This window comes from Carcharhinus amblyrhynchos, chromosome 8 (assembly GCF_965287045.1).
Source record: "Carcharhinus amblyrhynchos chromosome 8, sCarAmb.v2.hapA, whole genome shotgun sequence".
Taxonomy (NCBI): domain Eukaryota; kingdom Metazoa; phylum Chordata; class Chondrichthyes; order Carcharhiniformes; family Carcharhinidae; genus Carcharhinus; species Carcharhinus amblyrhynchos.
The window spans coordinates 34,678,878-34,706,006 of NC_137331.1; the positions used below are offsets into that span (position 1 = coordinate 34,678,878).

General features: G+C 44.8%; 2 protein-coding genes across 2 annotated transcripts in view; one reads left to right on the plus strand and one right to left on the minus strand.

The window, feature by feature from the left end:
* Window positions 1-18,602, plus strand: part of bmp6 (bone morphogenetic protein 6) — a 114,859-nt gene extending 96,257 nt beyond the window's left edge. Inside the window, exons 5-7 of the mRNA XM_080193873.1 lie at window positions 11,192-11,268; window positions 15,697-15,807; window positions 17,797-18,602. Of these exons, the coding sequence (XP_080049999.1) occupies window positions 11,192-11,268; window positions 15,697-15,807; window positions 17,797-17,946 (338 nt within the window). The 3' untranslated portion in view covers window positions 17,947-18,602. The remainder of the gene's footprint in view (window positions 1-11,191; window positions 11,269-15,696; window positions 15,808-17,796) is intronic.
* txndc5 (thioredoxin domain containing 5) overlaps window positions 18,383-27,129 on the minus strand; it is a 38,915-nt gene continuing 30,168 nt past the window's right edge. Inside the window, exon 11 of the mRNA XM_080193874.1 lies at window positions 18,383-19,543. Within this exon, the coding sequence (XP_080050000.1) occupies window positions 19,421-19,543 (123 nt within the window). The 3' untranslated portion in view covers window positions 18,383-19,420. The remainder of the gene's footprint in view (window positions 19,544-27,129) is intronic.

A 27,129-nucleotide genomic window follows, 5' to 3' on the forward strand; every position in this document is an offset into this window, starting at 1 on the left:
CTGTTGCCTGTTCGGGAGAGGCTGAGGGAGAATTTAGCATGGTCAATGCACCTAAGAATGTAACAGGCTTGGTGAAAGGGTTAATACCTCTGTGGGTTGATGAGCTGTTGCTTAACATTTTTTAAATACCTTTGAGCTTAATTGTAGCTGTTTGATGGGGGTTTTCCTTCAGCAGCTTGTTAGAAGCAGATCCGGCCATTTAATGTGTGGCATAAATTTTTATGAGCAGGAAGTAAAGCAGAAACGATTTTATTGGTGCCACTTTGTAGCATTTACTATCAGTGGAATCTTGGAGCAGACAGTTTCTTGTTTAGCTTAATGAGGCATCCAGTGGCGTGTGTGGAAATGCAACACTAAGTACTATATTATCGATTAATGACACGATGGTAAATACATCTGTAGTGATCCTAATTAAAGTTTCATTAGTGTGTGTGCGGAGAAGACAAAGCAATCTGTTAAAGGGCTACAATCATAGTTACCATGTACAAAAATCTAAAAGGGAATATCTGTGTGGACCCCAAAATCCTTTCCTTTGTTTGTCTACTTGAAATAACAAGTGTCTAACATTTGAATTAGTGCCTGAGCTTTCATCAAAGGGTCACTCCATCAACAATGCAACCTTTTGTCTAAATGAGTACAGACAAGATAACAGCACAGTGGTTAGCACTGCTGCCTCACGGTGCCAGAGACCTGAGTTCAATTCCAGCCTCAAGTGACTGTGTGTGTGTAATGCACATTCTCCCTGTGTCTACATGGGTTTCCTCCAGGTGCTCTGGTTTCCTCCCACATTCCGGTGGCACGGTGTTGGCACTGTCTCACAGTGCCAGAGAGCCGAGTTCGATTCCCATCTTGGGTGACTGTCTATGCTGACTCTGCACGTTCTTCGTGTCTCTAAGTGGATTTCTCTGGGTGCTTTGGTTTTCTCCCACAGTCCGAAAGATGTGCTGGTTAGGTGCATTGGCCATGTTAAATTCTCCCTCAGTGTACCCGAACAGGCGCCAGAGTGTGGCGACTAGGTGATTTTCACAGTAACTTCGTTGCAGTGTTAATGTAAGCTTACTTATCACTAATAAATAAATAAACTAAACTAAAAATGTGCAGGTTAGGTGTGTTGGCCATGCTAAATTGGTCCTTAGTATACTGAGATGTGTAGATTAGATGGATTTTTAAAATTCATTTCTGGGACATGGGTGTCACTGGCTGGCCAGCGTTTATTGCCTGTCCTTAGCTGCCCTTGTCCAGTGGTCGTTGAAAGTCAACCACATTGCTGTGGCCCTGGAATCACATGTAGCCAGACCAGGTAAGGACAGAAGACTTCCTTCCCTGTAGGACATCAGTAAACTAGGTGGGTTTTTCTGATAATTGACGATGGTTTCACGGTCATCAGTAATTCCAAATACTTTTTATTGAATTCAGATTCCAACATCTGCCATGGCCCGGGCTAACCACTGGGTCACCATGTCACACTTCAGCCCCTTGAACCTGTTCCGCTATTTGACTGGATCACTGCTGATCTGTACCTTTAGCTCTGTGTCCCCATTTTGCCTGTGTAATCCTGTAATACCCTTACCTAAGAAAAGTCTGAACTTTGAAAATGTCCAATTGACCCAGCTTTGCCAGGTTTAAGTTCCAGATTTTCATTATCTGTTGTGTGAGGGAGTGCTTCTCAACATTACGCACCAAGCCTTTACTTTCTCAGGAGCCTAAGAAAATTTGACATGTCTGCTACGGCTCTGACCAATTTTTGCAGATGCACCATAGAAAGTATCCTTTCCAGATGTATCACAGCTTGATATGGCTCCTGCTCTGACAAAACTGCAAAGGGTTGTGAATGTAGTCCAGCCCATCACAGAAACCAGCCTCCCATTCATTGACACTGTCTACATTTCCCACTGCTTCGGAAAAGCAGCCAGCATAATCAAGAACCCCATACAACCTTGCGCGTACTCTCTCCCACCTTCTGTTGGGAAAAAGATACAGAAGTCTGAGGACAGGTACCAACCAATTCAAGAACAGCTTCTTCCCTGCTGCCATCAGACTTTTGAATGGACCTACCATATGTAAAGTTGATCTTTCTCTATACCCTGGCAATGACTGCAATAGTACATTCTTTTCCCCTATATACTCTATGAACAGTATGCTTTTCACTGTATCCCAATACATGTGACAGTAAATCAGTAATCTATAGTTTTAAGATTCTGCCCCATTGTTCTGAATTCCCCATCAGAAGGTACTGTTTCTCTCTACTTGTCACATCTTGAATTATCTTTAGCGGTCTAATCTCCTCACTGAATTCCTGTCAAAGCTACTGATTCTGAATCTAGGCTGAATTCTGCCTGGATTGTCTTATCCCTTTGTGGCACTGTGAAACTTGCCTGATTTAGCACGGCTTGCTGAGACTCTTTCCAGCTCTGTCTCTTAACCACAGGACGTGGAGGGAGTTTTTGAGAACCAACTGAGTGGTTCAAAGGCATCAATCTCAGCTTGACTGTTTGAAGGCAGCAGGATAAAATTTTCACAGGGGCATTTCGCTGTCCGATGTCGGACTATCAGTAGAGTTTAGTTTCACTGGAGTGACAGGTGATATTGCAACAAAAGGCTGCCAGAAGGCCTGTGGAAAATGTTATCCCAACTTCTGTGGAACAGGCCTGTCCACAAATGGTTGCTCTTGGACTGTTGCCCATGGCTCACAGGTATCCTGTTGAATAGTTAGTAGGGGGGACTAGAATTTCCTAAATTGTCTATTCTTGACTCCATCTTGGAGTCGATGCCTATTATCTGGTGGTCCCGCTAAACATATGACATGGAAATTCCACTGCAGAATACAGTAAACAGAGCCCTTAGAAATATTAGCATACAGAGGGATCTGTGCGGATCCACAGTTCCCTGAAGGTGGCAGTTCAGGTGGACAAGGTGATCAAGAAGGTGTATGGCACACTGGCCTTTGTTGCTCAGGACACTGAGTATAGGAATTATGTTGCAGCTGTATAAGACTTTGGTTAGGCCTCATTTGGGGTATTGTATACAATTCTGGTTGCCACACTACCGGAAGGATGTTGATGCATTGGAAAAGATGCAGAAGTGATTTATCAGGATTTGGAGGATATGGACTATGAAGAAAGGTTGAACAAACTTTGATTATTTTCATTGGAGCATCAGGAGGAGGATGAGGCGGGGTGGGGGCGGTGGGAAACATAAGTTTATGAGATTATGACAGGCTTGGATAGAGTGGATAGTCAAGAGTTTTTTTTCCCCCTGGTCAAAAGGTCAATTACTTGGGCATAGGTTGAGAGTGAGGTGGGGGGTCGGTAGTTTAAAAAAGACGTAAGGGGCAAGTTTTTCACGCAGGGTGGTGAATGCCTGGAATGCGCTGCCGGAGGAGGTGGTAGAAGCAGATTCTATAACAACATTCAAGAGGCATCTGGATGGATACATGAATATGCAGGGAAGAGGGATATGAACCATGTAGAGACAAGAAAATATTAGATTAGAGAGACATCTGAGTGGGCACAGACTTGGTGGACGAAGGGCCTGTTCCTGTGTTGCACTGTTCCTTGTTCTTTGGATGCTGGATATCTGAAATGGAGCCAGGGAACGCTGGAAATACTCAATAGTTCTGGCAGCATCTGTGAAGAAAGAAACTGAATTAATGTTTCAGGTTGATGGTCTTGTGAAAACTCTTCTTTTCAAAAAAAAAGATGAAAAGGTTTGCAGCAAATAGAGGGACAGGGAAAAGGGAGGAACAAATCTGTGGTAGAGTGGAAGATGGTTTTTTTTTATTCTTTCATGGGATGTGTCTGCTGCTGGCTGGGCCCCCATCTCTAATCACCCTTTGAACTGAGTGGCTTTCTCAGCCATTTCAGAGAGCAGTTAAGGGTCAACCACCTTGCTGTGCTCTGGAGTCACATATAGGCCAGATTAGGTAAGGACGGCAGATTTCCTTGGTGTTTCGATTGAAGGATAAATATTGCACTCCCGCCCTCCCCCTGGACACTGGGGGGCTCCCCTGCTGTTCTTTCTGAGAGTGCCATGGGATTGGTTGTGTCCACCTCAAAAAGGGGACAAGGCATCAATACATCGTCTTACCGGAGAGGCAGTATCTGTAACAGTGCAGCACTCCCTCGATACTACAATGGAGTTTGGGCCTTGGACTCGTGCTTCAGTCTCCAGAGTGGAACTTGAACATGGAACCATCAGACTAGACCTCAACCCACCTGCTGATCCTCTGCTGAAACTACAAAAGATTAGAGACTGGGTCTGTTCATTTTTCCACATACAGTTTAACCGCGATGTATGAAAACCTGCTTTTACCCTTCTGGTTTGTCTCTGGCCTTGTACAAATAGATCTTCCTTTCCATGGCGGCACAGTGGTTAGCACTGCTGCCTCACAGTACCAAGAACTTGGTTCAATTCCCAACTTGGGTCACTGTCTGTGCAAAGTCTGCATGCTCTCGCCATGTCTGTGTGGGTTTCCTCCGGGTGCTCCGGTTCCCCCCATAGTCCGAAAGATGTGTTGGTTAGATGTGTCGGCCATGCTTAATTCTCCCTCTCTTTATCCAAGTAGGTGCCAGAGTGTGGTGACTGGGGGATTGTCACAGTAACTTCACTGCAGTGTTAATGTAAACCTACTTATAATTAATAAATACACTTTTTAAATCCATTCAGGCCATCCCATTGTGGTTCTTATCACATTTTTACAAAAACCAAGGCACTGTCTGAGGATGAAATTTCAAAACTATTACAGATAGTCTTTATTTATAGAGTCCAGCCACAGTGGAAATGTAGACAACCTACATTTCGACTTGGTCGAAACATACCGCATAATGCTGGGAACTTTGTAATGCCAGAAGAAAAGAGACAAATGCGATTTGGATAACCCTTCCAGTTTAAAATGTTTGCGTTGCTCTTGTATAAAGCACTTGTTGTAAAGAAAGTGAATCCAGCCCTATGGCTTGCTTCAGTGTCCAGCTATTAGTGTCGCGTTGTTTTTAAGTGAGATTCACTTTACTCGATCTTGTGCTGTCCAAGTGATTTTGGAGTGAGACCACCCAAGTGGTACTCGACTCTGGAGAATACGCAGTGTCTACACCACCGCTAGCTCGCTCTCATTTCATAGCAATCTAATGCTGCAATCGTGACAGTGTAAACAGCAACCTCGTAAACTGCTCTTGTCCTCTGAAACTTCTAGAAAACACACAGCTGCCAAGTGTTTGATTTGGAATTAGCTGCATTAGTGCCCTTGTTTCCCACCTGTCCTGTTGGGTTTCAATATTCTGTTGTCTGCTCTGCATGCTCCCCCCCCTCTCTTGCCAAGGGTCAGAAGTGGTGTGGTGCCAGCTGCTTCGGCAGAAAGCAGCATCCTTTTTGTGACTCGTTTTCATTGCTAACTATAGACTAATATTTGGTGAGGTCCCAATCTTTACTGAGACTAGTCACAAGTCTGCCTTGTCAGGAGTGTCAAAAGAACAAAGAACAACCCAGCACGGGAAACAGGCCCTTCGGCCCAACGAGCCCGCGCCGCCGCATCACCCTACACCTATTCTACCCTGCATGTCTACGAATGGGACCCTACTCAGTCAGATTCAGGGAAGAAATAGTGTCAATTTGGTGGAAACCGATTAGCCTAAGAGCACATCTTTGGGGTGTGGGAGGAAACCGGAGCGCCCGGAGGAAACCCACGCAACCACAGGGAGAATGCGCAAACTCCCACAGACACAGGCCCAAATCCATGTATCTGCACAGCTAGCAGTGCTAGTCACTGAGCTGTTGTGGAGCCCGTCTATCGGTCCAGGATCAAGCACACACACCGACATGAAGTACTAGGCCACTCCTGGACTTCCAAGAGCAGCCCACGCACAACCCGCCGTGTGCATGCCCCTCGCTTGACACGAGGTGGACCTCCACCTGTGGAATAAAGACAAAAAAATATTAATCATACAGCCTGCCCTTCCGGTGTCTCCCGAGGTTTAACCTATTTAATAGCCCCTACCATATCCCTCCATTCTCGTTTCACTCATGTGCCTATCTAACTGCATCTTAAACGAGTCCAACGTTCCTGCCTCCACCACCCTACTCGGTAGCGCATTCCAGACCCCCACAACTCTCTGCGTAAAGAACCTTCCTCTTACCTCCAAATTATACCTCCCCCCCCCTCACCCTTAAGTGATGACCTCTCGTGTTCGTACCCAGTCTAGGGAGCAGTCTCTCAATATTAACTCTATCTATTCCCTTCAGTATCTTATATACCTCTATCATGTCCCCTCTCAATCTCCGTCTTTCCAAGGAGAATAGCCCCAGTCTCTTCAATCTCTCCTCGTAACCCAGTCCCCCCATGCCAGGCAACATCCTGGTAAACCTCCTCTGCACCCTTTCCAGAGACTCCACGTCCTTCCGGTAGTAAGGTGACCAGAACTGGACGCAGTACTCCAAATGCGGTCTAACCAACGTTCTGTATAACTGAAGCATTAGACGGCAGCTTTTATACTCTAAGCCCCTTCCTATAAAGGCTAACATCCCATAAGCCTTCCTAACAACGTTCTCCACTTGTGACGCAACCTTCATGGATTTGTGAACCTGCACTCCCAGGTCCCTCTGTACGTCTATACTCCTAATCGGCCTACCTTTTATCACATAGCTCCTCTCTGCATTATTCCGTCCAAAATGCATCACCTCGCATTTGTCAGGATTAAATGCCATCTGCCCACTGCACCAACCTATCTATATCCTGTTGTATCACCTGACAATCCAGTTCCGTACCCGCCAACCCTGCCATCTTGGTGTCATCAGCAAACTTGCTGATCACACCACCTACGCCTTCTTCTAAGTCATTTATGTAGACTACAAAGAGGAGAGGTCCCAGTACCGAGCCCTGCGGCACACCACTGGTCACTGGCCTCCAGCCCGACAAGGTACCCTCCACAACTACCCTCTGTCTCCTATTTCCCAGCCAGTTCTCAATCCACCTAGCTACCTGGATGCGTCGCATGTCTTGCTGGTGTCCATTTTCAGAGACATTGCCCTCCTGCAAGAATCTTCATCCCCTGTCTACATCCAGCAGAAGCTGAGGATACATAGAGTCATAGAGGTTTACAGCATGGAAACAGGCCTTCGGCCCAACTTGTCCATGCCACCCAGTTTTTACCACAAAGCTAGTCCAAATTGTCCACATTTGCCCTACACTCCTCTATACCCATCTTACCCATGTAACTGTCTAAATGCTTCTTAAAAGACATTTGTTCCCACCTCTACAACTGCCTCTGGCAGCTTGTTCCAGACACTCACCATCCTCTGTGGAAAAAATTGCCCCTCTGGACCCTTTTGTATCTCTCCCCTCTCACCTTAAACCTATGCCCGCTAGTTTCAGACTCCCCTACTTTGGGAAAAGATGTTGACTATCTACCTAGTCTACTCCTCTCATTATTTTATAGATCTCTATAAGGTCACCCCTAAGCCTCCAACACTCCAGGGAAAAAGGTCCTAGTCTATCCAGCCTCTCCTCATAACTCAAACTACCAAGTCCCGGTTGCATCCTAGTAAATCTTTTCTGCACTCTTTCTAATTTAATAATATCCTTTCTCCAATAGGGTAACCAGAACTGTACACACTATTCCAAGTGTGGCCTTATCAATGTCTTGTACAACTTCAACAAGACTTCCCAACTCTTATGTTCAATGTTCTGACCAATGAAACCAAGCATGCCAAATGCCTTCTTCACCACTTTGTCCACCTGTGACTCCACTTTTAAGGAGCTATAAACCTTGATACCCTGAGGTCAGCTGACCAGCTGAGATGTGGTACATGGGGTATGTCCACAGATGTGCATGACCGCCTGTTTGGAAACACCAGTGAGAGCCAAGGACACTGGGACACCAATGAGCACTGTCCACGTTCAACCGCAGCGTGTATGACTGTCAAAGACTGAGGTACTAGTTTTGTCTCAAAAATCCCTCATGCATCCTATACTGTGCTGGATATACTACAGTCCAGTATTGTCGTCTACCAAAGTTTCTGCGCTGCCTGATGTGGCTACTGCCGAAAAGCGTAACCCAGTCCATCACGCAAACCAGCCGCCCATCCATTGACTCCGTCTACACCTCCCGCTGCCTCAGAAAAGCAGCCAGCATGATTAAGGGCCCCACACACCCTGGGCATTCTCTCTTGTACCTTTTTCCTTCTGCATAAAGATACAAAAGACTGAGGACACTTACAAACCAACACAAGAACAGCTTCTTCCCTGATGCCATTAGGCTTTTGAATGGACCTACTTTGCATTAAGTTGACCTTTCTCTAAGCCCTAGCTATGACTGTAACACTACATTCTGCACTCTCCTTTCCTTCTCTATGTACGGTATGCTGTGTATAGTGCGTAAGAAACAATACTTTTCACTATATTAATTCATGTGACAATAATAAATCAAACGTTTCAAACTTGCTCCCTCTCGTACACCAAAGATGATGTTGCCCTGCTCTATCTGGCCCCTGCACTCACGCTGCCTTAAGTTGCATTTCATCTCTTTGACAAAGAAAGCTGCTGCTGTATAAACAAGAGGGGGGATCTTTCCACATTCAAGCCAGATCTCTACATTTTTCTCTCTTCGTTCAGTGTCAACAGACCTTGTGTGTTTTAGCAATTGCTCTGTTCCACTGCCCACCCAGAATGGCCGCAGATTAAGTGGCGTTGGAAAATGTTTCAACTTATTCGCTGGCTTATATAGTAAGATCACTTAAATAAACAGGGAGGGTCTTTTCTCTTTATAAAAAAAGGAGATGAACTTGAAGCTACTTCAACTTAGTGACTTCAGCAGCAGTTAATTACGTTGGAGCACTCAATGACTTGGCAGTCTAAGACTTGTCAGGCAATTCCTCCGAGCATTAGCCTCTGAAAATGTTTGTCTGTTCTCCTAGAGCACTTGAGCTCGTATGAAGGAATCGGAAATACAGGATAACTGTAGCAAGTTCAGCAGGAAAGGGAGCCTCAACAAGGATAGCAGTGTGGAGGGTACCTCCTAGCCCTACCTCCACAGCTGCACTTATTTAAGAAAGTTCCAGTTGTAATAAAATTCGGGGCATGGAGGGTTTTCCAGCAACGTAATAAGAGGCCCTGCACCAAGGGGGCAAGGAAACACCTTGACACACAGGCATGTCCGATGTACTATTTCCAAAGAGGCTTTAGAAATGAAACAGCAAAACTTTTGAAATTCTCCTTAACCCTTAAGCGATCCCAAATTCCATCTGTGGTTTGCGATTGACAGGATAATTTTTCAGCTGTCAGCGGCAATTTCTGTCCGACGCATGACATTGACCATTGAGTGCAAACCTTAACCTTTGGTTCATTTTAATAGACGTTGGTGGTTTTTTTTTGCATCGTTTATCCATTCTGCCCATCCCCCAACTTTTTATTTAATCACAAGAATATGATGTATTGAGATTGGATTTGGAATGTTTAGGGCAGTCTTCCATTGTCCCTTCTTAAAAGCTAGACAAGTGTTTTTGCCACTTGAACTTGTAAAGGCCAACAACAAAATGGTCATGAGTTGCAGTGTAAGCCTTGCTTCCAGTGTAGAGCATGTTTCTATATGTTTCTCTGGGGTGGCACAGTGGTTAGCACTACTGCCTCACAGCGCCAGGGACTTGGGTACAATTCCGGCCTCTGTCCGGAGTTCACACTTTCTCTCAGTGTCTGTGTGGGTTTCTTCCGGGTGCTCCGATTTCCTCCCATACTCTAAAGATTTGCGGGTTAGACTGATTGGGCATGCTAAATTGACCCTAGTGTCAGGGAGATTAGCAGAATAAATGTGTGGGGTTATGGAAATCGGGCCTGGGTGGAATTATGGTCAGTACAGACTCAATGGGCCGAATGGCCCCTTCTGCACTGTAGGGATTCTATGATTCTTATATGGTCTGCTCTATGTATGAAAGATTGGGGCTAATTATTTTTTTCATTTATTGCAAAGTTAGGCAGCGAGGCCCTGACACTTTAGGAGGGATGTTGAGGCCTTGTTGAGAGTAGAGGAGAGATTCATCGGGATGGTAACCAGGGATGAGGGATCTGGATTACACGGAGGCACTGGCTTTGTTTCCTTAGAGCAGAATAGATTGAGGGGAGATTTGATAGAGATGTTCAAAATAATGGATGGTTTTTATGGAGAAATTAAATGTAAACTGTTTACTGATAGATCAGTAAGTAGAGAACATGGACTTAGTGATTGGTGAAAGAACTTGGAAGAATTGGAAGGGGAAAAGCATCACAGGCCTACTGGAGAAGGGATGGGGGAGTGGGACTAATTAGTTAAGTCTACCAAAGAACCAACACATGATGGCCTCCTGTGCTATATTCTGTCAAGTCCATTGGACCCTAGTGCCATTCTCCCCTGAAAGAAGGGAGTTGGATCAGATCAATAGACAGGAGGAGAAACACAGCACATGGAAGTTTGAATTTCAGGGGACTGAGTGAAAGGGTTCAAGGGGGAGGGGCTGTTTTGGAGATTATGCCTCCAATGAGCCCAGGAGGCCCTCAAAGGAAGTTCTCTGTCACTGCCTGAACCCCACCTTGCCAAAAAAAAACAAGCCTGTGTGGTGAAAATTGCCAGGTTTACCATATGGCATGGGCTAGCCCCTCCCTGCCACTGTGGGTAAAACACTAGCAGTGATGGGATGAGGTCTCTATCCATGAGAAATGGCTTCAAAATAGTCCCCGTTGAACATAGGCCACTCTCCCCTTTGAGATGGGCGTGGGGAGGGAGAGAGGAGAGCTAACCTGAGGATCGCTAACACCTCAGGCAAAGGGCAAGGTTGAGAATGTGGGGCCTTTGTGAATAAGCACAGACAGTGCGGGAATTGAACCCACGCTGTTGCCGTCACTCCACATCACTGACCAGCCATTTGACTAACTGACACCCCCACCTGGGCTCTGGAGTAGCTGGTCCCAAGTGATGGAGGTGTGCACAACATACAAGGGTTGCTACAAAATCAGAATTTACAGTGTTAGCAGTGATGGGATTGGGGGACTATTTACCGATTAATACCTGCAATCCATTTTGAATGAAATCAGAGGGATCAAAATGTGAGTCCTTTTGAGGAGTATTTAGCTGCTGTGATGATGATCACTTTACAGGCAGGTTGAGCCAAATGCTCTTCTGTATTTAACTTAGTGACTCTGCATTATTTTTTAAACTGTTCCATTTTCTTTCAGAATATAACACCAGCGACCAGCGACAGGCTTGTAAAAAGCATGAACTGTATGTGAGCTTTCGGGACTTAGGATGGCAGGTAAAAAGAAAAATATGTTACTTTTTCCATTCATAGGATGAGGGTATTACTGGCTGGGCCAGCATTTATTGCCCATCTCTAACTGCCCTCCATTTTTGCCTGAAATGCAGTCAACACCTGAGTCTGCGCAACATTTAGCATAGATAGAATTCTGAGGAATGGAGGGATAATCCCTTCCTGCTCTGAGGGACAGAGGGATAGCACTCTTCTGCTCTGGGGACGGAGGGATGACTTCCCCCTCCTGCTTGGGAGGATGGGGGGGGGTACGGAGGGATGATCCCCCCCACCCCCCCCCCCCCCCTCCTGCTTGGGGGAGGGGGGATGGAGTGATGACTTCCCCCCTCCTGCTTGGGGGAGGGGGGATGGAGGGATGATTCCTACCCCCCCCCCCCCCCCCCCCAAACTGCTGTGGGGGGAGGGGGCACAGAGGGATGACTCCCTCCTCCTCTTTGGTGGGGGGAGGAGATGGAGGAGTGACTCTTCTCCGCCCCGCTCCCCGCCTCCTGGTCTGGGGAAGGTGGGGATAGTGAGTGACTCACCCTTTCCTGCTGTGGGGATGTGGCACCTGGAGTCCACATGGGTCTATACGTGATGCCGATTTTTGAGACCTCTGGACTAAAGAAAAAACACACTGATTTTGAATGACTTTCACCTGCATGGTTGAGAAGCTCAGTTTAATTGTTGGAGGAGCCTCTGAACAGAGGGACTCGATTGTTCTGAGAGTCATGGCCTTGTCAAAACGGCTGCCAAACCTGCTCTCCACCTCAACCTGATGTCAGCCGCTGTCACCTGATGGTCATCCATTACTCAGGTTCACTGCAGCCCCTTTCCCTCTTTACCTGACATTTCCAGCAGGTATCTGCAGCTCACTTGAGTGAGGGCTGGGGCCTAGTTTGTCTGCACCTCAACCCTACTGGCTGAAGCGCCGCTGGATTTGTCCCCCAGCAGTAAAGAATTTCTGTCCCCGATCGCTTGACGCCTTTAATGTGCCTCCTTCACCTTGTCTATTGGCGGAGCTGCGATGCTGTTTCTATTACTCTACGCTTCCGAGTGAGCTGCTGACATAGAAAATAGGCACTGGAGTAGGCCATTCGGCCCTTCAAGCCTACATCCTTTATTCAATATGATCATAGCTGATTATGAACTCTCAGTACCCCACTCCTGCTTTCTCTCCATACCCCCGATCCCTTTAGCCACAAGAGCCATGTCCATCTCCCTCTTGAACATATCTAACAAACTGGCCCCAACAGCTTTCTGTGGTAGAGAATTCCACAGGTTCAAACTCTGAGTGAAGAAGTTCTCCCTCATCTCAGTCCTGAATGGCTTACCCCTTTTCTTCAACTGTGGTCCCTAGTTCTACACTTCCCCAATACTGGGAACATTCTTCCCATGTCTATCCTGTCTAGGCCCATCAGGATTTTATATGTTTCTACGAGAGCCCGTTTCATTCTTGTAAATTGGAGTGAGTACAACCCCCAGTCAATCCTGTTTCTCTTCATATGCCAGTCCTGCCATTCCAGGAATCAGCCTGGTGAATCTTCGCTGGATTCCCTCAATAGCAAGAATGTTCTTCCTCAGGAGACAAAAACTGCACACAAGGTGTGGCCTCACCAAGGCCCTGTATAACTGCAGCAAGACATCCTTACTCCTAGACTCAAATCCTCTTGTTATGAAGGCCAGCATGCTATTAGCTTTCCTCATTGCCTACTGTACCTGCACACCAACCTTCAGCGATTTTTCCATCGTGACACCCAGGTCACGTTGCATTTCCCGTTTTCTTAAACTGCCACCATTCAGGTAATAATCTTCCTTCCTGTGTTTGCTGCCAAAGTGGATTACCTCACATTTATCCACATTGTATTGTATTTGCTCACTCAGCCAGCCTGTCCAAGTCACCCTGCAGCCTCTAAGCACCCTCTTCACAGCGCACACTGCCACCCAGCTTAGCTTCGTCTGCAGATTTGGAAATATTGCATTCAATTCCTTCGTCCACATCATTGATGTGTATTGTAAATAGCTGAGGTCCCAGCACTGAACCCTGTGGTAACCCACTAATCACTGCCTGCCACTTTGAAAAAGGCCCCATTTATTCCCATTCTCTGCCTCCCGTCTGCCAGCCAGTTCTCGATCCACATCAATACATTACCCCCAGTACAATGAGCTTTAATTTTGCTCGCTAATCTCTTGTGTGGGACCTTGTCAAAAGCCTTTTGAAAGTCCAGATACACCACAAACACCCTGCAGAAATATCTTTTCTTTCTTTCTGCTCGTTGCTTGTCTTCCCCGTACTTTTGCAGCTGCCTCTACCCTGGCCTTTCTGCTCTCCTCTCAGCTGCTCCTGCATTTCCTGCAGACGTGCCCTGGATTTAATCTGGGACTGAACTCTCAACTCTCAGCGTCACAGGGGATCATAGCGCTGTAGCGATTGAACACAAACTGAATCTGGGTTATGTTGTCACCTTCTGTTAAGTTTCTTGTGGTTTGCCTATCGCAGGAATAGTCTAATAGTAATTTAGAAACAGAGAAACTAGAAGCAGGAGAAGGCCATTCAGCCCTTCAAACCTGTCCTGCTAGTCATGATGACTTTTGATTTATCATTGTCATGTGTATTAGTTTACAGTGAAAAGTATTGTTTCTTGTACACTTTAGAGACAAAGTATACCATTTATAGAGAAAGAAAGGAGAGAGAGAGAGGAATGTCGTGTTGCATTCATAGCTAGGGTGTAGAAAAAGAGCAACTTAATGCGAGGTAGGTCCATCCAAGTTCTGACAGCAGCAGGGAAGAAGCTGTTCTTAAGTTGGTTGGTATGTGACCTCAAGAGTTTAATATCTTTTTCCAGACGGAAGAAGGTCGAAAAGAATATGTCCAATCATCGTATGATCACAGCTGATCGTCTCCACCTCCCCCTTATCCCTTGGTCCCTTCAGTCCCAAGAGCTGTATCTAATTTAGTTTTCAAATCTCACAACATTCTGGCCTGAACTACTTTCTGTGGTGGTGAATTTCTCACACACACGTCACTCTGGGTGAAGAAATTTCTCCTCATCTCAGTCCTAAGAGGTTTGCCCCTGATCCTCAAACTACGAGGATAACTAGTTCAGATCCCTCCCTACCATCAGGAACATCCTTTCTGAATCTACCCTTTATAATCCTGTTACAATTTAATGCGTTTTATAAGTTTCTTGGCGGGCAGATCCATTAAAGATGTGCGTTGGTTCATCTATGGGTGAAAGAGTGAGGCAGAATTTGAGAATCAAGTCTTTTTCACACTGTTAGCATTAGGTTTCAGTTTTGCTTCTCAGCCTTCTGGCTAAGATAGCATAGGATCAAACCCGAGGTTAGGTGTATAATGCCAGTTCTTGTCAGCTAATCTGTCCCCGTCGTGGTGACCATAAATTAGATTCAATTTGAATTGATTTTGGGAGCGAGGCGATAGAGATGCATCTACAGGTGGACCTTCCAGATTCAGGGTTCCGGAGGGGGTTCACCTTCCCACCTCAGAATGTTCTGACAAATCCATCTTCACTTTTAGGAGATCTATCTATCTTTATTCAGCAGCTAGTCAGTGATGTTGGACACCTTTTCAATATAGTGCCCGGATAGGACAGTGGACTATGCACCATCCAGGCTTGTCCTGCCACAGAATATGACACAAAACACTCGGGTGCATAATTAATGAGGTCGGGGCCGCAGGATTTGACATCTTTTTCCGCCGGCTGCCACGTTCCCGCTGCTGCCACGGCACTTAGATTCCAAATTGGAGAATTCCACTCAATATGTTTTTATTTATTTGATGTTAATATTTACTAATATTCAGTACTTTGAAGCATCAGTTCAGCCACATTTTTAATTGGCTAAATTGTGCAAATAAAGATCATTTTGTGGTCAGGTGGTCACCTGTAGACATTTATGAGACCCAATAGGCTTTTTCACCCATTTGGACCAATTGTCAAATGGATCTTGATTAACATTCCTTATGAATTGTGTCTTAAATTTCTTTTGAGATGATAAGTGATAGAGGGCCTGGCCCTCAATATTCTATTTGGTTTAATGATACGGGGGGAACTTATCTTGGTGGAATTTGCTAGGGGGGGAAGACTTGGGGAGCGGAGGAAAACTGTCCGCATGGGTTTCCTGCAGGTGCGCTGGTTTCCTCCTACAGCCTGGTTAGGTGCATTGGCCATGTGAAATTCTCCCTCAGTGTACCCGAATACTGTGTGTGGCGACTAGGGGATTTTCACAGCGGCTTCATTGCAGTGTTAATGTAAGCCTACCTGTGACACTAATAAATTAATTAATTAGATAAGGATTCAAAGCATTTAGATGACAAGGGAAAGAAATTGTGGGTACTGTCAACAGTCAAAAAGTATATTTGAATGAACATTTTTAAAGGATATCAATGTTCTAATTCAATTCTTGTTTTCAAAGGACTGGATAATAGCACCTGAAGGATATGCAGCATATTACTGTGACGGAGAGTGCTCATTCCCCCTTAATGCACACATGAACGCCACAAACCATGCGATCGTACAGACACTGGTGAGTAAAGCACAAATGGCCTTATTTAGTCCGACTGTCGATGGGGATCCAGAAATCGTTGGGGATGTGGTGTGGACAATTACTACGAGTGAATACCATTGGATCTCAGTGTGTGTGGAGAGGGGGGACTCTTGATGTTGGGAGCTCATGTCGCCCAATGGCTAAGCAGAAACTGTCGCCATATTTAAAGGACAGCCTGCCCTTGGTTAGAGTCAGAAATGGTTTGGCTGGCTTTGTAAGAGCACTTTGCCGTTTAAATCTGAATTTCTGCTGCTCCAGCAGACATTGCAAAGGCTGGGGAAAACAGTTCCTCTCATCTCAGCAACATTTGGTGCCACCAGCAGCTTCAGCTGAGACTAGTTAGTGCATCCCTTCCAGTACTTGAGAATAAAGGGGGAGAGGGTGGATGAGCTCTAGGCTGTCACTATCTTGCCCCTTCTTTGCAGTTAGACTCCCCTAAGTTTTCTTTTTTTCGTTTGTGGGGTGTGGGTATCACTGGCTGGGCCAGCATGTATTATCCATCCATAACTGCCCATTGAGGGAGCAGTTGAGAGTTAGTCACATTGTTGTGGCTCTGGAATCGCACATAGGCCAGACTGGGTATAAATGGCAGATTTCCTTCCCTAAAGCTCATTAGGGAACCAGATGGGTTTTTCTGACAGTCAACAGTGGTTTCATAGTTACTTATTTAATTTTAATAAATTCAAATTTCACCATCTGCCATGGTGGGATTTGAACTGGGATTACTCATGCAGTGACCGTACCACTATGCCATCACCTGCCCTTAAGTGTCCTCCCCTTCAGGACTTAGATCTGTCATATCCCTTTAAGGGATGGCCCTTCTCTATTTTGATTTTGCTCATCCTTTTGTAAATTTGGAACACAGCTCTTCTGGGTTTTGAATTTGCTGCCTGAGATTCCACTCCCGCCCACCCCAGTGTCAGCTCAGCAAGTTTTACACGGAGAAAACATCTTGGATCAATCTGGTGCCCAGTGATTTCAGGAAGTCCAATTAAGTCACCAGCTTTCATGGGGCAGGTTACTGAAGGCATAAGAGACTGATTTTCACTAAGGTGGCACAGTGGTTAGCACTAGTCTCACAGCACCAGGGACCAATTCCAGCCTTGGGTGACTATGCAAACTCCAAGCAGATGTTTTCCCCATGTCAGCATGGGTTTCTCACCAGAATCCAAAGATGTTAGCCATGGTAAATTGCCCCTTAGTGTCCAAGGATGTGCAGGTTGTATGGATTAGCCATGGTGAATGTGCAAGGTTATGGAGATTACAGAAGGAGGCCATTCAGCCCATTGAATCTGCACCGACCACATCCCACCCAGGCCCTATTCCTGTAAACCTACACATTTGCCCTGCTAATCCCAACACTACGGTCAATTTTGCATGGCCAATCAAACTAACCTGTCATCCTTGGACTGTGGGTGAAAACCAGAGCGTGCAGACACGGGAAGGATGTGCAAACTTCACACAGACAGTGACCTGAGGCCAGAATTGAACCTGGGTCCCAGGTGCTGTGAGGCAGCAGTGCTAACCACTGTGCCACCGTGTGGAGAGAGAAAAAGACAGGGCCTACAGACAGAAGGGTTAGCTTCGTGGACAGTTGTTGAAGCTGAAACCAAGACACAAAGCTCCTCTTGCTTGAGGGAGTTTATTGACTTGTTCAGTCTCACAGCTCTCTTCCCACTCAATCCAGTGCCCCAGCTTTCCCCTGTTTGTGTTCAAAGTCAATTAATACATGCTGATGGGAGAGAGGGTCTGCATAAAATATTCTTTGTCAGTGCAGGCTCGACAGGCTGAATGGCCTCCTTCGGCATTGTAGGGATTCTGTGACTTCCCTTTCCGAGCTTGGGATTTAATTCCAATGTCGAGTCTTGCATTATGCAGCAGGAGTTGGACAAAAGACAGGGTGAAAATGATTTGCAGGATGCATCTGCACACACCAGCCTCAACATTTCAACTTTCTTTTGACTCCAGGTCCACCTCATGAACCCAGACTACATCCCAAAACCGTGCTGTGCTCCCACCAAGCTGAACGCAATTTCTGTCCTCTTCTTTGATGACAGCTCAAATGTTATATTGAAAAAGTACAGGAACATGGTGGTCAGAGCCTGCGGCTGTCACTAGAGGGACAAGGAGTTTTGACGGGGCGTGAAACTACTGGCGAGTAATCCTCAATGCATAGCGATATAAATGCCTGGAGCAATATCTCTGTAAATAATGTTTACAATTTTGTTTTTTTAAAGAAAGGTTTCTACTTTAAAAAAAGGCTTTTGTAATATATTTTGTATATAGTTTTCATAAAAATGTAATTTATTTGTTTTTGGGTTTTTTTTGGTAACTGTGCTTTAAACTCGGGGCTTATAATGATGGCGAAAGCAGTCACTGGATTTAAAGTGGGTGGATGATGGTAGCGTATTAGACTCAGAGGGAAAGGTCAGAAACTGATTTACATCTTCAAACCCGAGCCTTGGGGGGGTGGGGAGCTACTTCCAGAGCCCCTATTTTGGACAGCCTCTGCACATTCCTGTTTTTCTTTTGTAAGACGCACTCCGGACAATCATTTTCTTAAGAAATTTTTATTAGAAATTTGCCAAGTAGTGTAAACTATTGACATAGTATCACATTTTGTTTAATGATTCTTTCTTTTTATACAAAAGCTTAAGTGCCAACCACACCCACACACATACACACACACACATTTACTGCTCTTTCCCCCGCCATTGGAGAAGAAGTCAAATTCTCCATACACACGTGCTAACAATAAACTGTTTTAAAATCAAGTGGTTTTCCTGTGCTGTTTGCTCATTCCATTTGTGTGAATGATAGAATAGTTGGGGATGCATTCTTTGATGATGACAATGGCTGAATCAACTTATTGGATGCTTCAATTTTGAAATAATTTGATTTTAAAATTGGCACATTTAAAAATTGGCAAATTTTTTAAAATGACCACTTTCAGCCACCTTCGCTCCAGTGCAGAGACCCCCCACCCACCCACTCAAAATGGTTTCAATTCAGTTTAACTAATGCAGAGTGTTCCTGGAGATATTTAGCACACAACTTAAAACGGGAATGCAACCTGTTACCATAATATATGTTCCCTCACTCCATTCACGCTATTGTGCTCTTCCTTCAACCAGTTTACTTAAAATCCGAGCAAGGATATCATTGTCTGGTACTGCAAGTTATTCTCTCATTTTATTCAATACAAACTTTCACACTCATTTAAAAACTGGCTTTAATACTTTGTGTATGTGGCTCGATGATACGCTGAGGTATTCTGTTTAGTAATGAATCAGGTGCAACTGATGTGCCATGATCATCTGTTAAACTACACACGAACCACATCTACAGAAGTGTTAGGGAGGGTGACAGGACAAGCAAAGTCTCACCCCTCAGTACCACATACGTAGAAGGCACCACTATATGGTGGAAGCCACAGCCAACTTTCTTCTTGTAGAAGAAAGTTGGTAAGTTGGCGTTAACCTTTTATGTACATACGTTGATGACGATAGGAGAAAGTTTACACAAATAAAAGAACCACTGAATTCTTGTAAACAGTGACGCGAGGTGGTGGTCAGGCAAAAAAGTACGTGTTTTACAGTTCATCCCTGGCTTGCTGTAGGATAAAGTTGTGAAGTGCTTCCAAATCCCTTGCTCCGTTATACTCACTCAACTTCTGACCTCCACGGAACAGCAGCAATGTTGGATAGCCACGGACCTTTTTAAAAAAAATACACAATTAGTTTCCAGATCTAAGAATGTATTCCATTTCCCCCCTTTCTGCCCATCCTAAATTTATAATTGGTATTTCCTTGTATCAATTGACTGACAAACAAATAATCACTAGTTATATCCTGGCCTTTCAATTGTAGAATCTTACAGTGCAAAAAGAGGCCATTCGGTCCATCAAATCTGCACCAACCATAAGTACATGTGTTTACCCTAGCTAGTGCTCCTGACAATGGGAAATTTAGGTTAGTCAATCCACCTGACCCACATATCGTTGGACTTACACTTTCTCAATTTCCCTTTAAACCTTCTCTGTTGAATATAGTCCTGTGTTGTATGACTCTGGTATGGTTTCTGGAATTAAGGGTGGAATTTCCCTAGCCTGTTGCCATGGGAATCATAATGGGTGGGGTCAGACTGTGCAAAAGGTCAATTAACCTCAGGTGGGATTTACAGTTTTGTATTCTCCTATCATAAGCTAATCAAACGTGTTTCCGTCCCTTTGTTTATAATCATTGCACAGTCTCATCTGCTTTTTCACTCTGCTCCACTGAGCATTTCAGTTTTATTTTTATTTTACACCACCAAATTTGGCACATTTCCCATCTTGCTCCACCATTCCCTGTCTGCAGCGGCTCGCCATTGGCTGCCAGCGGGATCTTCTGGTCTTGCTGACATCTACACAGTGTTGTGTGGCTCGCTCGTCCCTCCACGGGCAGGTCACGTTCAGCGGGATGTGAAAATCCCACCTGCAGACTTCTAACATCTTAGAGTCATAAGCATTTGATATTTATTCCACACCACTTGTGTATGGAACATGAGGCTGGCCACGAATATCAATCTGAACAATATCCTTTTTGATCCTTGGGACAGCTGCTAATTTAACACCATGAGATTCATCTCTTTGTAAGAACTCCTTTATGTATTACTTTGAAATGATCTACAGTGTTAGTGATAAATTAGCCAAAATACATGTCTTTCAAAAATCTGCATTGACGGCACTCCAATCTCAAGTCACAGATTAACCATCCAGAGAATGTTGTATTGTTTTGGTCGCCTTATTTAAAGGTCACCTTGTATCAGAAGACCAGAGAAGGTTCGCTGAGCTGAATCGTGGAATGAAGAGATTGTTTACTGAGGAAAGGTGAGTTTGTACATATTGGAGTTTAGAAGAACTAAAGGTGGTCTTATTGAGAAGTACAAGATTCTGAGTGGGCTCCGCTGGATAAATGCTAAGAGGTTGTAGAACTAGACAGCACTGTTTAAACATAGGGGGCAGAATCTTCCAGTCCTGCTGATGGCAACCTCCCCCTCTAGAGATTTTCGATCCACATGGGATTCAAGGGTTATGGGGACAGGCAGGAAAGGAAAAGCAAGATCACCATCAGATCAGTCATGTTCTTGCTGAAAGATGGAGCAGGTTCGAGGGACCAAACAGCTACCTTTGATTCCTGTTGTTTTATGTTGAGAGATGCTGTATTCCTTATGCCTGGCTGGTGAGTGGTATTAGCGGTTGTATCACACTGTAAGGATATGTTAGTTATGGAGGGACTGCAGAGTCGTGTTACCAGGATGATACCTGGATACTAATGAGTTAAGCCACACAGAGACTAAACAAGGGTTCTAGTCCCTTAACCTTCTGAAATTAAGGGATAATTTGATTGAAGTTCCCAATATATTAAGGGGAACAAACCAATTAGCTTGTAAAAAATTATTCCACTGGTTTGAGATTCTAGAAGACAGTATCAATAAATTTGAGCTGAATCATTTGAGACTGAAATTAGGATACACTTCTTCAAAAAAATGTGCTAGAGTTTGGGGCTGAAATGGCAGTCAGGTGGCACAGTGGTTAGCACTGCTGCCTCTCAGCACCAGGGACCCAAATTCAATGCCAGCCTCAGGTCACTATCTCCCCATGTCTGCGAGGGTTATCGCCGGGTGCTCGTTTCCTCCCACACTCCAAAGGAGCATGGGTTAGATTGATTGATTGGCCAGGATAAATTGACCCTAGTATCAGGGGATTAGCAGGGTAAATATATGGGGTTAATGGGAATAGGGCCTGGATGGGATTGTGGTCGGTGCAGACTCGATGGGCTGAATGGCTGCCTCCTGCATGCTCGGGGTTCTATGATTTAGATGCTTCATCAATTGTAAATCTGAAAACTGACGGATTTGTTATTCAGAGTATTATGGAATATAGAGTAAAGCTAAATATGTGGCGTTTGATTGTGAAATCATGACTAATCATAGAATAGGCTCGATGGAGTAAATATTTGTACAGCTGTCTAGGACTAATATAATAAAGTTGCTCCAAATTATATGATAGGATGGTTGATATCTGCAGACAAGAATTTAACCATCATTACAACTTCCAAGTGCATCGCGCAGATAATCTCTTGAGAACTCTGCACAAAAGGAGCAAAGGGTTCCATGTTTGTAACCTTGGTCCTATTGAAAATGGGCAGGGCAGTAACAGCAGCATTGCTGAGACAGTCCATGTGATCAGGTAACCTGCCCACATTCAATTGTGCTGTAGAGCAGAGTGTGACCAATGCCAAAGGGATCATAGCCCAGCAAGGTCAACTCTTTGGGTACAGGAAGGGTCTCATCTAAACTGGAAGGGCATCAATATTCTGGCCGTGGGGTTTAGTAGTGTCGCATAGGAGAATTTAAACTAGTTTGGCGGGAGATGGGAACCAAAGCAAAGACAAATTATCTGAAAGTGAACCAGGGCACAGGGCCAGCAAGACTCAAAGAACAGGCAGGGTGTGATGATTGATCAAAGAGAGTCTGGTGGACTGAAGTGCATTTGTTTCAAAGCAAGAAGTGTAATAGATAAGGCAGATGAACTTAGTTCCAAGTACTAGCCCAAGCTTTATGATATTACAGAGACTTGGTTAAGGGAAGGGCAGGATTGGCAGCTTAACGTTCCAGGATACAGATGTTTAAGGCGGGATGGAGGGGGATGTAAAAAGGGGTGGGGGATTTGCACTACTGGTTAAGGAGAATATCACAGCTGTACTGTGGGAGGACACTTTGGAGGGCTCATACAGCGAGGCAATACAAGTAGAGCTCAAGAATAAGAAAGGTATAGTCACAATGTTGGGGGTTTATTATAGGCTGCCAAACAGCCAGCTGGAGGTAAAGGGATAGATATGTAGGCAACATGTAAAAGGAACAGTATTGTTGTGGAGGGAGATTTTAACTTCCCCTATATTGACTGGGACTCAGTGCTAGGGGTGTGGATCAGGAGGGCCTAGTCAAAGAAAAGGGAAGCATTTGTCAAAGCTAGGAGGTTGGGAACACATGAAGCAAGTACGGAATACAAGGAAAATAGAAAGAAACTTAAAGGGGACACAAAAAGTCATTGGACAGTAGCATTAAAGAAAATCCCAAGGCTTTTTATACATAAAGAGCAAGAGGGCAGCCAGGGAGAGGGTTAGCCCACTCAGGGACAAGGGAGGGAATCTATGCGTGAAGCCAGAGGAAATGGACGGGGTATTAAATGAGTACTTTGGGTCACTATTCACCAAAGGACTTGGTGGATGATGAGTCTGGGAAAGGGTGTATAGATAGTTTGAGTCATGTTGAGATCAAAAAGGAGATGGTACTGGGGTTCTTGAGAAACATTAAGGTAGACAAGACCCTAGGGCCTGATGGGATATACCCCAGAATACTGAGAAAGTCAAGAGAGGAAATTGCTTGGGTCTTGAGAGAATTCTTTGTATCCCCACTGACTGATCCACACCCCTAGCACCGAGTCCCAGTCAATATTGGGAAAGTTATAATCTCCCTCTACAACAACCCTGTTACTTTTACATGTTGCTAAAATTTGTCCTAGAGGATTGGAGAATAAGCAATGTTGTTGCTTTGTTTAAAAAGCCTAGCAAGAATAATCCATGTAATTACAGGCCAGTGAGCCTTGAATCATGTTGGGGAAATTATTGAAGAGGATTTACTCCCAATTGGAAATAAATGGACATATTAGTGAGAGAGAGTGGGAACATGGTTTTGTGAAGGGAAGGTCATGTCTCACTAACTTGATCGAGTTTTTTGAGGAAGTGATGAAGATGATTGATGAGAGTAGACAGTGGATGTTGTCTACATGGACTTCAGTAAGGCCTTTGACAAGGTCCCTCCTGGCAGACTGGTACAGAAGGTGAAGTCACTTGGGATCAGAGGTGAGCTGGCAAGATGGATACAGAACTGACTCAGTCACAGAAGACAGAGGGTAGCAGTGGAAAGGTGTGTTTCTGAATGGAGGGCTGATGAGTGGCGTTCCTCCGGGATCAGTGCTGAGATCTTTGCTGTTTGTAATGTATATAATGATTGAGGAAAATATAACTGGTTTGATAAGTGCATTTGTGGATAGCATGAGGACCACCAGAGGACAGAGCAGGATATATCAGTTGGAGACTATGGGGTGGAGAGATGGCAGACGGAGTTTAATTCGGACAAATGTGAGGTAATGCATTTTGGAAGGCCTAATACAGATAGGAAATATACAGCAAATGGCAGAACCCTTAACAGTATCGAAAGGCAGAGGGATCTGGGTGTACAGGTTCACAGGTCACAAAGTGGCAATGCTGGCGGAGAAGATAGTCAAGAAGGCATGGCATGCTTACCTTCATCGGCCAGGGCATTGAGTTTAAAAATTGGCAAGTCATGTTGCAACGTTATAGAACTTTAGTTAGGCTGCACATTGAATATAGTGTTCAATTCTGGTTGCTACACTACCAGGCTTTGTGGAGGGTACAGAAAAGATTTACCAGGATGTTGCCTGGTATGAAGGGCATTAGCTACAAGGAGGTTGAAGAAACTTGGTTTGTTCTCAATGGAACAACAGAGGTTGAGGGACAACCTGATAGAAGTCTACAAGATTATGAGCGGCATGGACACAGTGGATAACCAGAAGTTTTCCCCCCAGGATGGAAGGGTCAATTACTAAGAGATATAGGTTTAAGGTGCGAAGGGCAAGGTTTAAAGGAGATGTTCGAGGCAAGTGTTTTTTTACATAGAGGGTGATGGATGCCTGGAGCTCGTTGCTGGGGGATGTGGAAGCAAATACAATAGTGACTTTTAAGGGGCATCTTGAAAAATACATAGGATGGAAATGGAGGGATATGGTCCCCCAAAGGGAAGGGGGTTTTAGCTCAGTCAGGCAACATAGTTGGTGCAGGCTGTGATTCTGAGTGGCATTGGAGGCATGTCCTCCGTCAGTAACCTGGAAGAATCTGTATCCCACTGGGCTGAAAAATGATATCCTTGTTCTCCACCAGGAACAGCGCACACATTACTCCCTCCTTCTTTGAGATTTACAACAAACTCACCTATGACTTGCTGGGCACTGCTCCTAAAGTAAACAACAAACCTTAAAACTATGTGAGGATCAGAATGGAAATTCCTATGTGTAAGACCTGACCTGGATCAATGTGGTTGATGCAGAAGAGGCCTAGAACATTTTGAAAATTAGCCATAAAAACCAAAGCATAGCCAGCATGAGTCACCGCGTCTTCTCTATTCGGATCCTGCATGTATCTGAAGTCTGGTCAGGCCAAAAGGCCTGTTCCTGTGCTGTGAATTGTTTTTGTTCTTGACAGAGCAAACAGAATAACTGTCTTCTGTTAAAGTGGAAAATAACTGGTGGGATTCTCTGGCCCCATCCCTCTGCCCTGTGGTGTGTCTCTTGGCGACAGGAGGCAGCCCACCATTGGCCAGTGGCAGGATCACAGTCCCACCACTGCTGATAGGAAATCCTATTGAATCCACCCCACATCAAGGGGAAAAATGTGGCAGAGAGAAGAGTCAGAAGATCTCACCTAATTTTCAAACATAGAAGATTGAAAGATGATTTACACCATTCTTGTTTTGTGTTGAATTGGAAACATTCATTTGAATTCCTGAAATCAGAAGCTACCATTTGCCGAGAATTGGATTTTATGGTAATTAAGTAAAAAATACAGCATGGAATATAGATAGGGGGAATTTGGCCTCACTGACCACATTAATTATAAACCCATCGGTACACTTAGAAGCTCTTGCGATCCTGTTTTTCTTTCAATAAAAGAAGTCTACCCATATTGGAGATCGCAAGCCAGAAACTCAGAGATATATAAACTGAGCAGTGTATAAAATTCTGCCTGTGACCCTGTCCCTGTAGAATTCATTTCAGAATTCACCCGAAAACAGCTGCGCTTTCATTACATTAATTCTCTCTCTGGCCTGCTTAAAACAGTTTCCAGCACCCAGGCCAGTATTGCACACACTTACAAATTGGCACTAAAATGCAGCAATAACAAGCTTTACTGGCCTAAGAAATGTAGAACAAGACCAGCTGAGAGACAATCTGGCCCATCAAAATCTTGGCACAAGACAGCTTGCAAAAAAAAGTTGTCAGTTTTAACATATAGTTCTTTTTTAAAATCAAAAATAAATCACTACCTTAGTGAGAAAGTGGGGACAGGAAGAGGTCTGTCAACATAAAATATTGTTCATTAAAAAAATGAACAAAACTCATCTACCCACAAGCAGAACTCAATGGCAGACTGAGATAGACCTGCCATTCTACATAGAACCGCAGAATCCTTACTATGCAGAAAGAGGCTACACCAACTCTCCAAACAAGCATCGTACCCAAGCCCTCCCGTCCACCCTATTCCTGTAACTCCTTGCTAATCCACCTAACCTGCACATCTTTGGAGTGTGGGAGGAAACAGAGCACCTGGAGAAAACCCACACAGGCACAGGGAGAACACGCAAACTCCACACAGTCACTCAAGACCAGAGTCGAACTCGGTCCCTGGCGCTGTCAGGCAACAGTGCTAACCACTGTACCACCCTACATGCAACAGGTCTTACTATGTTTGCTGGTGGACTTTCTTATTGCTACTGCACAGTGAGGAGGTGGTGGTGCAGTGGTATTATTGCTGGACTAGTAAACTAGTAACTCCAGGGACCCAGGTTCAAATTCTACGCAGTGGAATTTGAATTCAATATTTACAAAAAAAGGAAATCTGTTAATTGTCAGGAAAAATCCATCTGATTCACTAATGTTCTTTAGGGAAGGAAATCTGGCATTCTAACCTAGACTGGCCTACATGTAACTCCAAACAGACAGGCCAATGGCACAATGGTTAGCACTGCTGCCTCGTAACTCCAGAGACCCAGGTTCAATTCCAGCCTCCGGTCAGTGTTTGTGCGGAGTTTGCACATTCTCCCCGTGTCTGCATAGGTTTCTTCGGGGTGCTCCGGTTTCTTCCCACAGTCCAAAGATGTGCCAGTTAGGTTGGCTGGTCAATTTAGCTTAGCCATAGTGTTAGGAGGTTAGGATAAATATGCAGGGTTACGAGAATAGGGCCTGGGTGGGGCTGTGGATGGTGCAAACTCGATGGGCTGAATGGCCTCCTTCTGCATGGTAGGGATTTTATGATGATTGGCTTAAAAGCGTCTTCAAGGCAATTAGGGCTGAACAATAAAATGGTGGTATGACACCCACATCCCGGAAGTGAATTTAAAAGGAAGTATTCCCCACCAGCATACGGATGTCAGCCTTGACTTTATCTACCTTTTATAACC